The sequence below is a fragment of the Anomaloglossus baeobatrachus genome, chromosome 2, assembly GCF_048569485.1.
Source record: "Anomaloglossus baeobatrachus isolate aAnoBae1 chromosome 2, aAnoBae1.hap1, whole genome shotgun sequence".
Classification (NCBI taxonomy): Eukaryota; Metazoa; Chordata; class Amphibia; order Anura; family Aromobatidae; genus Anomaloglossus; species Anomaloglossus baeobatrachus.
In genome coordinates, this window is record NC_134354.1 from 737339318 (window position 1) to 737355790 (window position 16473).

Here is a 16473-nt window from a genome sequence, read left to right on the forward strand (position 1 = left end):
TTTCTCCAGCACATACAGGGCACAGATAGCAGCGCACAGGGAGGGGGGGCGGCCTCATCGCACTGTACCCGCCCAGCAGGGCGGCAACATGCAGTGGCAGATTTGCATGTCAACATGGTCCTGCCTATGTTGACATGAAATGACCGGAAAGTAGCAAAATCACAGCAGGAGCGGTCACATGACCCCGTTGAGCCTGGGGAGAGGGGCTGACAGCAGGGCAGGTAAGTGGTCACTATCTACTTACCTTCCCCAATGTAGCCCAATAGTTTAGATAATAAAAAAAGCAAAATAAGCCGGATAACCCCTTTAAGGGTGCTTTACAAGCTGCGACATCGCTAGCGGTTGCTAGCGATGTCGAGCGCGATAGCACCCGCCCCCATCGCTCGTGCGACATTTGGTGATCGCTGCCGTAGCGAACATTATCGCTACGGCAGCATCACACGCACATACCTTCTCAGCGACGTCGCTGTGACCGCCGAACAATCCCTCCTTCAAGGGGGAGGTGCATTCGGCATCATAGCGAAGTCACTGCAGCGTCACTAAGCGGTCGGCCAATAGAAGCGGAGGGGCGGAGATGAGCGGGATGTAACATGCCGCCCACCTCCTTCCTTCCTCATTGCCAGTGGACGCAGGTAAGGAGATGTTCGTCGTTCCTGCGGTGTCACACACAGCGATGTGTGGTGCTGCAGGAATGACGAACAACATCGTACCTGCTGCAGCAACGATATTAAGGAAATGAGCGACATGTCAACGATCACCGTTTTGGAACGATTTTGCGATCGTTGCTCATTAGTGTTACACGCTGTGATGTCGCTACCGGCGCCGGATGTGCGTCACTAACGACATGACCCCAACGATATATCGGTAGCGATGTCGCAGCATGTAAAGTACCCTTTAGGCCAAATTCAGACATCCATGAAACACGGTCTGTGTATGGCCCATGAAGTACGTATTGGTCTCCTGACCCAAACTCAACATCCTCATAGAGACAGAGGAGTCTGCTAGGTTCGGGTTGGGAGACGCACGGTCAGTCTGTACACCATGGTCCTTACACAGATTAAATTTAGACGTCCATGAATCACAGCGTATACAGATTCTCCGATCAATAAACTGTTGCTCGGTTCCGGAGTGTAGAGTCATATTACAAGAGCGGTATAAAGAAAGTCACTATTCATTCTCCAATTAGTGAGGAGGACCACTTAGGTCAGGGGAGAACAACCGTGAGTCCAGGGGCTACATGTCCTCAATGCCTTTTGGTGTGGCCCCCAACTATATGGTCACTGACATCTGAAAGTGTAGTTACTGCTCATAAGTATTTTCTATGTTATGTAGCATTCTAGGGATGGGAATCTATTAATGGTGCACTATGTGGCCTTGTTATCATGTACGGTATGTAATGAGTATATAAACTAAAAAAAAAAAATGGCCATAATTATATCTTATGGGAGAGGGGAAACATCAGCTATATCTGCAGAATCCATGGTCTCCTCCTTTCTGGATTGTGAAAACGAGAGAAGAGGACTCCTCTTATCCTGGATATTTATGTTGATGGTTCAAGCTAGAAATGTGGTCCTTGTGCCAAAAAAAATGAGTGCACCCCTGCATAGGTGATACTTTATTGAAGCTCCGTATACAGATTACTGATTTCCCATATATTACATATTTTTGTGTAAACTATATGGTCAGAAGTACGTAGACACCTGAACATCATACCTGTATGAGCTTGGACATTTTAATACAAAACCTTAGGTATTCCTATGGAGCTTTGCCTCATTTTTTTTGCAGCTCCCACAGTCTCCACACTTCTGGGAAACCTTTCATCAAGATTTTGGGGTGTGTTTTTTTTTTTTTTTGCCAAATGGGCAAAAATATTGATTTTGGCAGAGGTGGTGTGGCTCATGAAGAACTTCCAAATTCATCCATGTTAAATGGATTCCTCCACTCCAAAACAGGGCCACACAGGGCTTGGAGAGACACAGAGAGACCATTACTTCACCACATCAATCTGCTTTGATGGACTGGGGAGGTCACCATCAATACAATGGTGCTAGTCTTCTAAATTCCCAATTGGTGCCAGAAAAGTTGTAGTGAACATTGTGCAGAAGATGGGTGGAGAATCCACTATATCTCACACGGACAGGCATCACAGAATTGTGCTCGGTCTCCCTGAAGAGTGGATTTCAGGCATGTAACATATTATGTGCGCCCCCAGCTGACGCACTCTTCCATAAATCATTACATCATAGATGAGCTTATGGAAACATGAGCTTTCACATGACAACTGCTAGAAAACGGCTGATTGCAAGTGGTTTACTGCCTCCCCTATGGAGGGACTATGGAAAGTGTGAGTATTTCACACAGGCACACATTGTATGACTTCTTGCTAGCTTCTGACATTTTATGAATCGCTCCCCCACCCACAGAAAGAATGAATGACTCTACCATGGATCCTTCTCCCTCAATTCTTACATGAAATCAGCATTCGTCCCGAGCTCCATAAATATATTTTATGAAAACAGTATAAAAGCTTTTTTAATGTGTTGTACAACAATACAAACAAAATGACACACAACTTAAATAACACAATATAAAACTGTGACAGTATTATTCTGGGAGAAGGTCGTCTCCTAACTCTTCATCTGCAAACTCTTCCTCTTCCACTCTCTTCTTGGCTGCGGTTTTTGGTCTTTCCATTTGAGGGCCGAGAGGATCTACGTAGGAAACATCTGTAGGACAAAACAAGAAGGGTCACGGTCAGAAGGTGCAGAGGTGGCCATGATGCCCGAGTAGGCCCACACATGGGATTGTGTAACAGATTTTGCAGTGGGGCCCTAAAGTTACACTTCTGATCATTGTCTGCAAAAATAGAGGAACAAAGGTGTTAAATTCTTCCAAGGTCGTCGTCTTCTTCATGAAGTCCTTGACCCGGACCTGACTTTTTGTGCTTTTGTTTTTTGCTCCTTTCTCTCAAGAGCCATAACTTTTTTTATTTTCCGCTTTTCTTTTTTTTGGGGTATATTTATTTTATGTATTGGTTTTTGTACATTTATGTATTAAGGTATGGTTGCACATTTTAAATTCTACATGGTAGCTCATTCTATTAGGTATACGTTATCTGTTGTTACATGATTGACGCACATGCATGGTGGTAGCACCAGCCCTGCTGATCCAAAACTTGCCAGCGATTGGGCGGAAGTACTATTGTGGATGTCGTCATTTACCTTACATACGCCATTCTATGACACTCAATGATACATCATGACTGCGTATCAATGATTGATCAGGCTGTTTTACTACTGATTGTCTTCCACTGTTATCCTGGGAATTCCCATCCTGTGGATTTGATGGTCTCTGTGAGCAGGGCTTTTCTACTGGGGCTAGCTGTTGTTTTTAGGGGGTACTTTATATAATGTTTAAGGATGATCGAATACCTCAAATATTCGGCTTCGCGAATATTTACCTAATAAATCGCCGCTATTCGCGAATATTCGATGCGCAATGTAAGTCTATGGGAAACCCCGAATAACAACTGTTCGGAACTATTTGGGCTTCCCATAGACTTACATTGCGCATCGAATATTCGCATAGCGGCGATCTATTCGGAAAATATTCGCTAAGCTGAATATTTGAGGTATTCGATCATCCCCAATAATGTTTATTGGGATTTGTCATACGTGATGGTATATAATACAATATTTATTATGTTTTATCATTTTTTTTATCCTTGCTTATAGGTTAATACTTGCTGTATGAGAACTTGTAATTTCTGGTGCTCTTTAGTTTCTATTGGTAAAATATCAGAGTACATACCACATTTTTGGGAAGTGTAGAAAAGAAGAAATAACAATTCTTGGAGGTTTTTTTCTCCTTGTAACTAACTGTTTGGGTTAAATAATTTTAGATTTCAATAGATAAGATTTTACCAATGTAGAAACACCAAACATGCTCTTTTCATTCTTTCAATTTTTGATCTAAGAGGAGTGATTTAAAAGTTTTCTTTTTAATATATATACAGATTTTTTTTTTTTTTTTTACATATTTTATGCAGGGGGGCTTTCACTTGCTATTTTGTTCAGTTGCACAGTATGCTGCCATATTTTAGCACTGCAGTATATAGTGAAGTTAACGATATCACGTCCTGACACATGCTGGGCTTAATAGACGTTACAAGAGCGTGGACCATGGCCTAGAGCAGGCTCCCAGTTGCGGTGGTAATTATCGGCAACTCACATTTTATGCCACTGGGGTGCTGTTTTGTGGCATATGGGCGACTTGATGGACTCACCCTCAAGATCTAATCACTTAAATAGTCGGTGTCATACAAGTGATTAAACGTCAACCATTTTCGGTAGCTATTGCTATTAGAGGCAAGTCCTGCCATTTATGGTGCAGGCTCAGCTCCTAAGCCCGCTCCATACACCTGTACCAAACATGTGGCATACATAAAAACCTGTGGACACTCACATGTTTTAAAGTTAGGCTAGTTTCACACTTGCGTTGGACGGGATCCGTAGCATTGCGTTGTGTGACGCAAGCAACGGATGCGTTTCATATAGTCGCACAACGCATGCTACAGATCGTACAAAATAACGCAATCCGTTGTAGGTTTTTTTCCTTGACTTTACACATCTGAGCATGCGCAGTTGTGTAAAGACAGCTGCGTTAACGGAATCCGTCAAATGACGGATTCTAAAGGAATCCGCCACCATAGGCGTCCATTATAAAAACAACGGACGCCGACGGAATCCTGCAGGTTGCGTTTTTTTGACACTCCGCCAAGTGCAGAAAAACGCTACATGCAGCGTTCCATCCGCCCGACGCTCACTGACGGTCAGCGTCAAAATAACTGATGCACTGCGGGGCGGATGCAATGCAAGACCATCTGTTGCTATCCGTAGCTAATAGAAGTCTATGAGGAATATAACGGTTTCCTGTAACGGTTACCGTAATTCCTCAAGGCTGCGGATAGCAACGGATCCCGTCCAACGCAAGTGTGAAACTAGCCTTACACATTTTGGCTTTCATATGCCCTTTGTAGCTAGAAATTTCTTACCAATTTCTTGGTTATTGCTGGTCTCATATGGATCATTAGCAGTTGGGAGTGACTTTAGCTTAGCACTGAGACGTTCCCCTTTAGCGCTGGTGCTGCTGCTCTGCCCGCTGTCTGAAATATCAGAAACCAGAACAAGGATTTACATGGATGAAGTATTTGACAAAGCTGCCCTGATGAGACAACATGCAAATGTGGAGTTTATGATTAGAGGGGATGGCCACCAGGTTATCACATTATAAATTTGTGGCACCATGTAAATCTCTGATTTCAGTTCCCTACAATATCTCTTTACAAACCCTGTATACCTCTAGAACAGGGGTCCCCAACCTGTAGCTCTTGAGAGCTACTTGTGTTGCGGACCTGTGATGTGTGGCTCGCGGCTGTCTTCAAGCTTGGTGCATAAGCACCAGATCTAGCAAACCGCTGTAAACAGCAGGTGTCCAGATGGTGACTTTTGAGAGTTGCCACACACAGAAGAGCAGATTTGAATTGGGGTAAGGCGGGAACTCCTGGATCTTGGTATACTGCCTCGGTGTGATTTCTGTGGAAAACCTTTGGCTGTCATTATACTGGTAATAGCGTCTTTGGGTGTCACTACTGTGAAGTGGCGGCAGCTGAATGTGGCTCGCACCCCTCTCTCAGAGTTGAATGTGGCTTATGCCCCTCTTTCAGAGCTGGATATGGCACGCAAGCTCCTCTCAGAGCTGGATGTGGCTCGCGACCCTCTCTCAGAGCTGATTGTGGCTCGCGACCCTCTCTCAGAGCTGGATGTGGCGCGCAACATTCTCTCAGAGCTGGATGTGGCTCGCAACATTCTCTCAGAGCTGGATGTGGCTCGCAACATTCTCTCAGAGCTGGATGTGGCACGCGAGCTTTTCTCAGAGATGGATGTGGCACACAAACGTCTCTCAGAGCTGGATGTGGCTCGCAACATTCTCTCAGAGCTGGATGTGGCTCTCAACATTCTCTCAGAGCTGGATGTGGCTCGCAACATTCTCTCAGAGCTGGATGTGGCTCGCAACATTCTCTCAGAGCTGGATGTGGCTCGCAACATTCTCTCAGAGCTGGATGTGGCTCGCAACATTCTCTCAGAGCTGGATGTGGCTCGCAACATTCTCTCAGAGCTGGATGTGGCTCGCAACATTCTCTCAGAGCTGGATGTGGCTCGCAACATTCTCTCAGAGCTGGATGTGGCTCGCAACATTCTCTCAAAGCTGGATGTGGCTCGCAACATTTTCTCAGAGGTGATTGTGGTTCGCGACCCTCTCTCAGAGCTGATTGTGGCTCGCAAAATTCTGTCAGAACTGGATGTGGCTCGCAACATCTCTCAAAGCTGTATGTGGCTTGCAACCCTTTCTCAGAGCTGAATATGGCTCTCATGGCCAGAAAGGTTGCGGACCTCTGCTCTAGAATGAAGCTTTAAACTTGTCCTGTGCTGTATGCAGGAATTTTTTTCTGTCCGAAGTTCCAAAAATACCACACAAGCTCAAACACATGCAAATAGTCTTTTCAAAGAGGATAACAGGGTCCTTCATGCCACGTATTGTAGGTAACAATCCTAGAAGTCAATATTGACCCTTTATCCCCTTAAAGCAACACTCCAGCCTTTTTTTTATTGCACTACTGGAGTGGTGCTTTAAATCTAAAGGGTGCTTCACACACAGCGAGCTCGCTGCCGAGATCGCTGCTGAGTCACGCTTTTTGTGACGCAGCAGTGACCTCATTAGCGATCTCGCTGTGTGTGACACTGAGCAGCGATCTGGCCCCTGCTGTGAGATCGCTGCTCGTTACACACAGCCCTGGTTCGTTTTCTTCAAAGGCGCTCTCCCACTGTGACACACAGATCGCTGTGTGTGACAGCGAGAGAGCGACAAATGAAGCGAGCAGGGAGCAGGAACCGGCGTCTGACAGCTGAGGTAAGCTTGTAACCAAGATAAACATCGGGTAACCAAGGTGGTTACCCGATATTTACCTTAGTTACCAGCCTCCGCAGCTCTCACGCTGCCTGTGCTGCGCGGCTCCCTGCTCCCTGCACACACAGCTAAGCGGTGTGCGCTGGTAACTAATGTAAACATCGGGTAACCATACCCGATGCTTACCTTAGTTACCAGTGTCCGCAGCTTCCAGACGCCGGCTCCGTGCAAGCGCAGCGTCGCTTGCACGTCGCTGCTGGCTGGGGGCTGTTCACTGGTCGCTGGTGAGATCTGCCTGTTTGACAGCTCACCAGCGACCATGTAGCGATGCAGCAGCGATCCTGACCAGGTCAGATCGCTGGTCGGATCGCTGCTGCATCGCTAAGTGTGAAGGTACCCTTAGTCTCCTGGCCCTTGTCTTATACTCACCTTCCGGCTTCCTCATCTTTTATCGTCGTCGCTCTAGTCGGTCTCCAGCGATTTGTGACCTGACGGAAGCTTCAATGTTTCATTGAGCGCTTCGGAGGTCACAAGTAGTGATGGGCGAGAGTGTGCTAGCCACTGCTCGGTACTCGATTGAGCACAACTGCCATGGCACTAATTCCTAAAGAACCGTGGAAATGTTTCCTATTGAATGTCCATTGTCCATTTTCTTTTCAAGCTATAGATAACATCTACATCAGTTTTGAAGTAGAGAACATGGTTTAGACATGGAAGATGCCCTGCTCCCATCACTTTTCATTATTGAAAATGTATTGAAGTTCTCTTCTTAGAGGATTCAGAACCAGTTCATGTACTCTTTAATATTAGTAGGGATCGACGGCCCACCATGTTGCTGAAAGGTGGCAGCTGACGACCAAAGTTGCCCCGACCCCATCTTTGTTAGTGAATTACTTGGGCAAAGCATCCAAAATGTATAGCACTGGGAATACCAGTGCCATCCATTTGTGGCACAGGGTGGGTGAAGTGTTAATAAGGAAACTTTGATACACAATGTGATTATTACATTATTGTTCTGTGATTACATATATTATGTGCACAGTTAATACAGTACTGGGACTCATAAGAGGCTTGTCATATACAAAACTGAAGGCCTAAGCAGCAGTAGTGAGCAGTGTATCTGTAACTCCAGCACTGTGGTAGGCTGCATCTCTCGCTCTGCTCCTTCCTCCCCTCTTCATAGATTTTAATAGACAGCTGTAATCTGACATCTCAGTCAGCTGCGGTCTGTCTTAATTTGAGAAAGACAGATTTTAGTGTGACTGAAGAGTTAAGGAAAGGGAGGGCGGGGGGGGAGAAGTGGCTCATAAGTGGAGATAGAAGTATATTCTCTAATAAGATATATTACAAAACTCCTCATATTTCTTTCTATTACTGATTTATGCAAAGTTTGTTGAAACCAGAATGTGTAGTGATGGGAGGACTTGGAGATGAGCGGGACCGGAGGGTCTTTCCGGGTTAAAAAAAAAAAAAACAAACAAAAAAAACCAAAAAAACAAACAAATCCCGCTTCCGGACGGGGATTGGTCCCAGTTATCTGGTCTGACTCTGGTCCCCATATAAGTCTATGGGGACCAGAATCCGGTGATTAAAAATGGTGGTAGAAGGGATAGGGGGATAAAAGCAAGTGCTTCATACTTACCAAGGTTCTGGCGCAGCTGTAGCTGCTTCCGGGCCCACTCATTATTGCTAATCCTTATGCACTGCTTTCCCCGCCCACCAGCCGTCCTGGCGTTTATGATAGGTTGCAGTCAGATGCACCCCCCAGCCTGTGCTTGGTATCATAATATGGGGGGACACCAAGCCAAATGTTTTAATTATTTAGTTTTACAGTACGATATAGACAGACAGCGCCTCTGATTGGTTGCAATCAGACATGCCCCCCAGCCTGTGTGACAGCGTCTGACTGCAACCAATCTCAGATGCCAGGACGGTGGGTGGGTGGGGAAAACCGTGAATATTGATGAGCGGCCCAGGAAGTGAATGAGCGGCTGCGGGAGCAGTTACAGCCGTGCTGGAGCCTCGGTAAGTAAGAAGCGCTTATTTCATTCATATTTTCTTTCATTTCCTAAGTTGCTGGATCCGGATCATTAGCCGGAACTCCCTGAGATTCCGCGCCCAGCATCCGGGCATGTTTGAAACCGCACGGATCCAGACTTTTACTGTCCGGGTCCGCCCATCACGAACAATGAGCATTTAAAGAAAATATGCTAGAAAGTAGGATCTACATAAATACCTGTATTAGTTTTTTTGATAATCCTAGCTCATGGTACATGTACCCCCAGTGACATGGCTGTAGAATGGCTTTGCGGCATTGTCATAATGGGGTGGAGCTTTTTTTTTTTTTTTAAATAGATTATTTTTTATAAAAAGGTAAATAAGCAGAACATCTGCCCAGAACTTGGTGGAGATTAATTCCCTTCATGTGCTGGTTTCTGGGTGAATAGGTCAGCAATTTCATAGGAACATTCTCTGTTTTCTATACCATGTTTTCCTGGAATTACCCTTCATAGCTGGTAATGGCATAATTTCTATATAAATATTTTTGTACAATGTGGCTGTTTTTATACACAACACCACACACCTAAGGCTATGTGCCCACGTTGCGTCCTTTCCCTGCAAAAATTTCTGCAGAGATTTGAACAGCACACGTGCGCTTCAAATTGCTGCAGAAACACTGCATACTGAAAAAGCAGATTTCATGCGCTCTGGATGCTGCCTCTCCCATAGACAGAGCGGGGGCTGCATCCAAAGCGCACAAAACAAGTGACATGTTGCTTTCTTTGTCGCTCCATTGGGAGACCCAGACAATTGGGTGTATAGCTTCTGCCTCCGGAGGCCACACAAAGTTATTACACTTTAAAAAGTGTAACCCCTCCCCTCTGCTATACACCCTCCCGTGCATCACGGGCCCATCAGTTTTATGCTTTGTGTTGAAGGAGGCACACATTCACGCAAGCTCCACATTTTAGTCAGCAGCAGCTGCTGACTTTATCGGATGGAAGACAAGAGGGCCCCAGGGCCCCCGGCATGCTCCCTTCTCACCCCACTTTGGTCGGCGGTGCTGTTAAGGTTGAGGTACCCATTGCGGGTACAAAGGCTGGAGCCACATGCCGTTATCCTTCCCCATCCCTTAGGGGCTCTGGGAGAAGTGGGATCCTAACCGGTCACCAGGCACTGGGACCGGGCTCCCTCCGCAGCCCCTGTGGGAACCTGACGGACAGGAGACTGGATGTCATCAGGGACAGGCCCTGCTTCTCTGAGGTACTCTGTGTCCCCTTGGGGACGGCGCATAGAGCGCCTGTGGATCGGACACTGCAGCAGCTGCTCTGTGTTTGGGGTCGCCGGGACTACCGCGCCTGTTTGCCGGCCGCGCTTATAAATCGAGTCCCCGGCTTTTGCGGCCTAGTACCGCATATTCCCGCCCCCGGGCCTGCCAGTCAGGGGCAAGGGCGGGACGCTAGACTGAACGTCAGCGGTGAGGGCTGGAGCATACTTAGTATCCTCCTCCCCCCTCACTGAGCACCGTGGGGCACCAGATTCCCGCACTTTCTGAGGCACGCCCACGGCCCCCTCCTCCTCTCAGAACGCTGGCAGCCATTGTTATTATCGCTGCTGCCGGAGGAGAACTTCAGACCACAACTCTGGGAGGCCCAGGCAGGGAATCTGGTGGACACACAACCGCTGAACGCGGTCGGTAAGCCGCACCTGTTACAGGTGCTGGCCCCCCTGGGTGCCACAGTGTATATATATATATCCATATTGGGTATACATTTGCTCTGCTCGGCCGCAGTATTTGCTTGGCTATATACCCTCACTGTTTGCTAAGAGGAGATAACAGCATGTCGTCTGCAAAAAGCAAGGGTGCCAAGGCACAGGCTTTTTTTGCAACTTGTACCTCTTGTGCGGCTATGTTACCTGCAGGTTCCACCTACCCTCATTGTGTGCAATGCTCGGCCCCTGTGACACTCACTCAGCCGGAGCCTCAGGCACTGGTGGGACCCTCGGCTCAGGTAGAACCACCGGCTGTCACTGTCCAGGTGGCAGGGACAGAGTTTGCAGTGTTGGCTGAGAAACTTTCTGAGTCCCTTTCACAATCCATGGCTCAGTCTATGGACAAATGGTCTGCTAAGATACTAGAAGCTTTGCAGTCCAGACCGGTAACACAGGCCCCGGGCACTGTTGAATCATTGACCCCAGGCCCCCCTCGGTTGGAGCAGCAAACTGCTCCTGAGGTGACACATAGGTCCCACGGGGAGGACTCCGACTCGGACCGCAGTCACAGACCGTCTAAGCAGGCTCGCTGGGGACCCTCATCCACTTCATCACGCTGCTCAGGGTCTCAGCATGAGGACTCTCTGGAGGATGAGGCGGAGGTTGCAGCTCAGGGCTCTGATCCTGACGGTGCTCTCAATCTTGATACACCTGAAGGAGACGCCATTGTAAATGACCTTATAGCGTCCATTAACCAGGTGCTAGAACTCCCTCCTCCAACTCCACCTGTTGAGGAGTCAGATTCACAACAGGAGAAACACCAGTTTAGGTTCCCCAAACGTACAAGGAGTGCTTTTTTCGATCACTCTAACTTCAGGGATGCTGTCCGGAAGCACAGAGCATATCCGGACAAGCGCTTTACTAAGCGCCTTAAGGACACACGTTACCCCTTCCCACCTGACGTAGTTAAGGGTTGGGCTCAGTGTCCCAAGGTGGATCCTCCAGTCTCTAGGCTGGCGGCTAGATCCGTGGTATCAGTGGCAGATGGCTCATCGCTCAAAGATGCCACTGACAGGCAAATATAGCTCCTGATGAAATCCATCTATGAAGCCATAGGTGCGTCTTTTGCTCCAGCATTTGCAGCCGTGTGGGCACTCCAAGCTATCTCAGCTTGTCTGTCTGAGATTAATGCGGTCACACGCACCGCTACTCCGCAGGTCGTGTCTTTGACTTCTCAGGCGTCGGCTTTTTCGTCCTACGCCATGAACGCTGTCCTCGACTCGGTGAGCCGTACAGCGGTAGCATCCGCCAATTCGGTGGCAGTCCGCAGGGCCATGTGGCTACGCGAATGGAAGGCAGACTCTGCTTCCAAGAAGTTCTTAACCGGTTTGCCATTTTCCGGCGACCGCTTGTTTGGCGAGCAATTGGCCGAAATTATCAAGCAATCCAAGGGAAAGGACTCGTCCTTACCCCAGTCTAAACCGAACAGACCTCAGCAGCGAAAGATTCAACCGAGGCGTTCCAGCGGTGGCTGGAGGGCAGGCAGATCCGAATACAGTCGGACAACGCCACGGCGGTTGCGTACATCAACCACCAGGGCGGCACACGCAGTCGTCAAGCCTTCCGAGAAGTTCAGCGGATTCTGCTGTGGGCGGAAGCCACAGCCTCCACCATCTCCGCAGTTCACATCCCGGGCGTAGAAAACTGGGAAGCAGATTTTCTCAGTCGCCAGGGCATGGACGCAGGGGAATGGTCTCTTCACCCGGACGTGTTTCGGGAGATCTGTTGCCGCTGGGGAACGCCGGACGTCGATCTAATGGCGTCTCGGCACAACAACAAAGTCCCGGCATTCATGGCTCGGTCCAAGGATCACAGAGCTCTGGCGGCAGACGCGTTAGTTCAGGACTGGCCGCAGTTTCGACTGCCTTATGTATTTCCTCCTCTGGCACTGCTGCCCAGAGTATTACGCAAGATCAGGTCCGACTGCAGTCGCGCCATCCTCGTCGCTCCAGACTGGCCGAGGAGATCGTGGTACCCGGATCTGTGGCACCTCACGGTGGGTCAACCGTGGGCACTCCCAGACCGACCAGACTTGCTGTCTCAAGGGCCATTTTTCCATCTGAATTCTGCGGCCCTCAACCTGACTGTGTGGCCCTTGAGTCCTGGCTCCTAGCGTCATCAGGGTTATCTCAAGATGTCATTGCCACCATGAGACAGGCCAGGAAACCAACGTCCGCCAAGATCTACCACAGGACTTGGAGGATCTTCTTATCCTGGTGCTCTGATCAGGGTTTCACTCCCTGGCCGTTTGCCTTGCCCACTTTTCTTTCTTTCCTTCAATCCGGAATGGACAAGGGCTTGTCTCTCGGCTCTCTCAAGGGACAAGTCTCGGCGCTTTCCGTGTTTTTTCAAAAGCGTCTAGCCAGGCTTCCGCAGGTCCGCACGTTCCTGCAGGGGGTTTGCCACATAGTTCCACCTTACAAGCGTCCGCTAGAACCCTGGGATCTTAACAGGGTGCTCACGGCTCTCCAGAAGCCACCTTTCAAGCCGATGCGGGATGTCTCTCTATCTCGCCTTTCGCAGAAGGTGGCCTTCCTAGTGGCAGTCACATCACTTCGGAGAGTGTCTGAGCTTGCAGCGCTGTCATGCAAAGCCCCCTTCCTGGTGTTTCACCAGGATAAGGTGGTTCTGCGTCCGGTCCCGGAATTTCTCACTAAGGTGGTATCCCCGTTTCATCTCAATCAGGATATCTCCTTACCTTCTTTTTGCCCTCATCCAGTTCACCAATGTGAAAAGGATTTGCACTTGTTAGATCTCGTGAGAGCACTCAGGCTCTACATTTCACGCACGGCGCCCCTGCGCCGTTCTGATGCGCTCTTTGTCCTTGTCGCTGGCCAGCGTAAGGGGTCGCAGGCTTCCAAGTCAACCTTGGCTAGGTGGATCAAGGAACCGATTCTTGAAGCCTACCGTTCTTCTGGGCTTCCGATTCCTTCAGGGCTGAAAGCCCATTCTACCAGAGCTGTAGGTGCGTCCTGGGCATTGCGGCACCAGGCTACGGCTCAGCAGGTGTGTCAGGCGGCTACCTGGTCGAGTCTGCACACTTTTACAAAACACTATCAGGTGTATGCCTATGCTTCGGCAGACGCCAGCCTAGGTAGGCGAGTCCTTCAGGCGGCAGTGGCCCACCTGTAAGAAGGGGCCGTTTTTTCGGCTCTTTTTTATCGAGGTATTCTTTTACCCACCCAGGGATTGCTTTTGGACATCCCAATTGTCTGGGTCTCCCAATGGAGCGACAAAGAAGAAGGGAATTTTGTTTACTTACCGTAAATTCCTTTTCTTCTAGCTCCTATTGGGAGACCCAGCTCCCGCCCCTGTTCCCTTCGGGCTGTTGTTCTTTTGTGTACACATGTTGTTCATGTTCAATTGTTCTTTGGTTCATGGTTTCAGTTCTCCGAACATCCTTCGGATTGAATTTACCTTAGACCAATTTATAAGTTTCCTCCTTCCTGCTTTGGCACCAAAACTGATGGGCCCGTGATGCACGGGAGGGTGTATAGCAGAGGGGAGGGGTTACACTTTTTAAAGTGTAATAACTTTGTGTGGTCTCCGGAGGCAGAATCTATACACCCAATTGTCTGGGTCTCCCAATAGGAGCTAGAAGAAAAGGAATTTACGGTAAGTAAACAAAATTCCCTTCTTTTAGAACGCAGCGATTTGGCAGCATGCAAATCGTTGCGTTCTAAAACGCAACGTGGGCATGGATTATGCACAATCTTCATAGACTGTGCTGGGGACGCAGGACGCATGCAGTTACGCTGCGGTGCAGAAGCTGCGTAACTGCATGCAATACGCACACGTGGGCACAGAGCGTTATAAAAGCATTTTTGCAAATTTTAAAAAGCAATGACGGCTCAGAGCAATGGTCAGGGTCCAAATGGTTTCCATTGACATTTTATTGTCCATGAAATGTTGTGGAAATTCAGACTAGCATAGCGCAGACTTCTGCTGCTATTACAGTGAAGAGTGAAGTTTGCAGCCTGAACGCACAATTTCTGCCGTATGTACCATGGCAGCATTTATGCTGAAGGATGTGTGTATTGGAAATGTTGCATGTGCTTATACCTTAAGGCTGCTTTCACACATCAGTTTTTTGGCATCAGGCACGATCCGGCGAAAAAAAACGATGCGACGGATCCAGCGAAAAAACGGATCAGCTACATCAGTTTTTTCCATCAGTTCTTTGAGTTTTTGATGGATCCGTTGTGATACGGAGCATGCTCTGTTCAAAAAAACAGATCCGGCCGCCGTATCAGTTTTTTTGCCGCATTTCGCATCCATGGGCTTTCATTATAAAACACGCCGGATCCGGCGCGATACGGTTTTTCGACGGAGACAAAAAAACGTTCCCCTCAGCGTTCCATCCGGCCGCCGGACAAGCAAACTTTGCCGGGTCCGGCAAAAGACGGATGGAACGCAAGGCCATCTGGCACAATCGGAATTACTAGAAGTCTATGGGGGAAAAAATGGATCCGGTGGCAACAGACGCCGGATCCGATTTTTCAGGTTTTTGCCGGATTGTGCCTAATGGCAAAAAACTGATGTGTGAAAGCAGCCTAAGGCTACATGCACACACTGCATTTTTGCAGCATTTTTTGTTTATGCAGGTAAAATCTGCTTTCTTGGCAGTAAAGAAGCTGCTTACAAAAAGCAGGTTTTGTTGCGGATTGTATAAATTTAATTTGTCTAGAATACTGTGTTTAATAAAGTTAGTTTAATGTAGCAAAAGAAGGGAATTTTGTTTACTTACCGTAAATTCCTTTTCTTCTAGCTCTAATTGGGAGACCCAGACAATTGGGTGTATAGCTACTGCCTCCGGAGGCCACACAAAGTATTACACTTAAAAGTGTAAGGCCCCTCCCCTACTGCCTATACACCCCCCGTGGGATCACGGGCTCCTCAGTTTTAGTGCAAAAGCAAGAAGGAGGAAAGCCAATAAACTGGTTTAAGCACATTCAATCCGAAGGAATATCGGAGAACTGAAACCATTCAACATGAACAACATGTGTATACAAAAAAACAGGGGCGGGTGCTGGGTCTCCCAATTAGAGCTAGAAGAAAAGGAATTTACGGTAAGTAAACAAAATTCCCTTCTTCTTTGTCGCTCTATTGGGAGACCCAGACAATTGGGATGTCCAAAAGCAATCCCTGGGTGGGTAAAATAATACCTCGTGATAGGGCCATAAAAACGGCCCTTTCCTACAGGTGAGCAATCGCCGCCTGAAGGACTTGTCTACCTAGGCTGGCGTCCGCCGAAGCATAGGTATGCACCTGATAATGCTTGGTAAAAGTGTGCAGACTCGACCAGGTAGCCGCCTGGCACACTTGCTGAGCCGTAGCCTGGTGCCGTAATGCCCAGGACGCACCCACGGCTCTGGTAGAATGGGCCTTCAGCCCTGATGGAACCGGAAGCCCCGCAGAACGGTAGCTTTCAAGAATTGGTTCCTTGATCCACCGAGCCAGGGTGGATTTGGAAGCCTGCAACCCTTTACGCTGGCCGGCGACAAGGACAAAGAGTGCATCCGAGCGGCGCAGAGGTGCCGTGCGGGAAATGTAGATTCTGAGTGCTCTCACCAGATCCAACAAATGCAAATCCTTTTCACATTGATGAACTGGACGAGGACACAAAGAAGGTAAGGAGATATCCTGATTGAGATGAAAGGGGGATACCACCTTAGGGAGAAACTCCGGAATCGGGCGCAGAACCACCTTGTCCTGGTGAAACACCAGGAAGGG

At 48.3% G+C, this 16473-nt stretch overlaps 1 protein-coding gene across 1 annotated transcript in view; it reads right to left on the minus strand.

Moving 5' to 3' along the window:
* Nucleotides 1-2501: 2501 nt before the first annotated feature.
* The window catches only part of IFT88 (intraflagellar transport 88), a 161605-nt gene continuing 147633 nt past the window's right edge, over nucleotides 2502-16473 (minus strand). Inside the window, exons 25-26 of the mRNA XM_075337401.1 lie at nucleotides 5054-5164; nucleotides 2502-2726 (exon numbers count right to left, since the gene is read on the minus strand). Coding sequence (XP_075193516.1) covers nucleotides 2605-2726; nucleotides 5054-5164 — 233 coding nt within the window. The 3' untranslated portion in view covers nucleotides 2502-2604. The remainder of the gene's footprint in view (nucleotides 2727-5053; nucleotides 5165-16473) is intronic.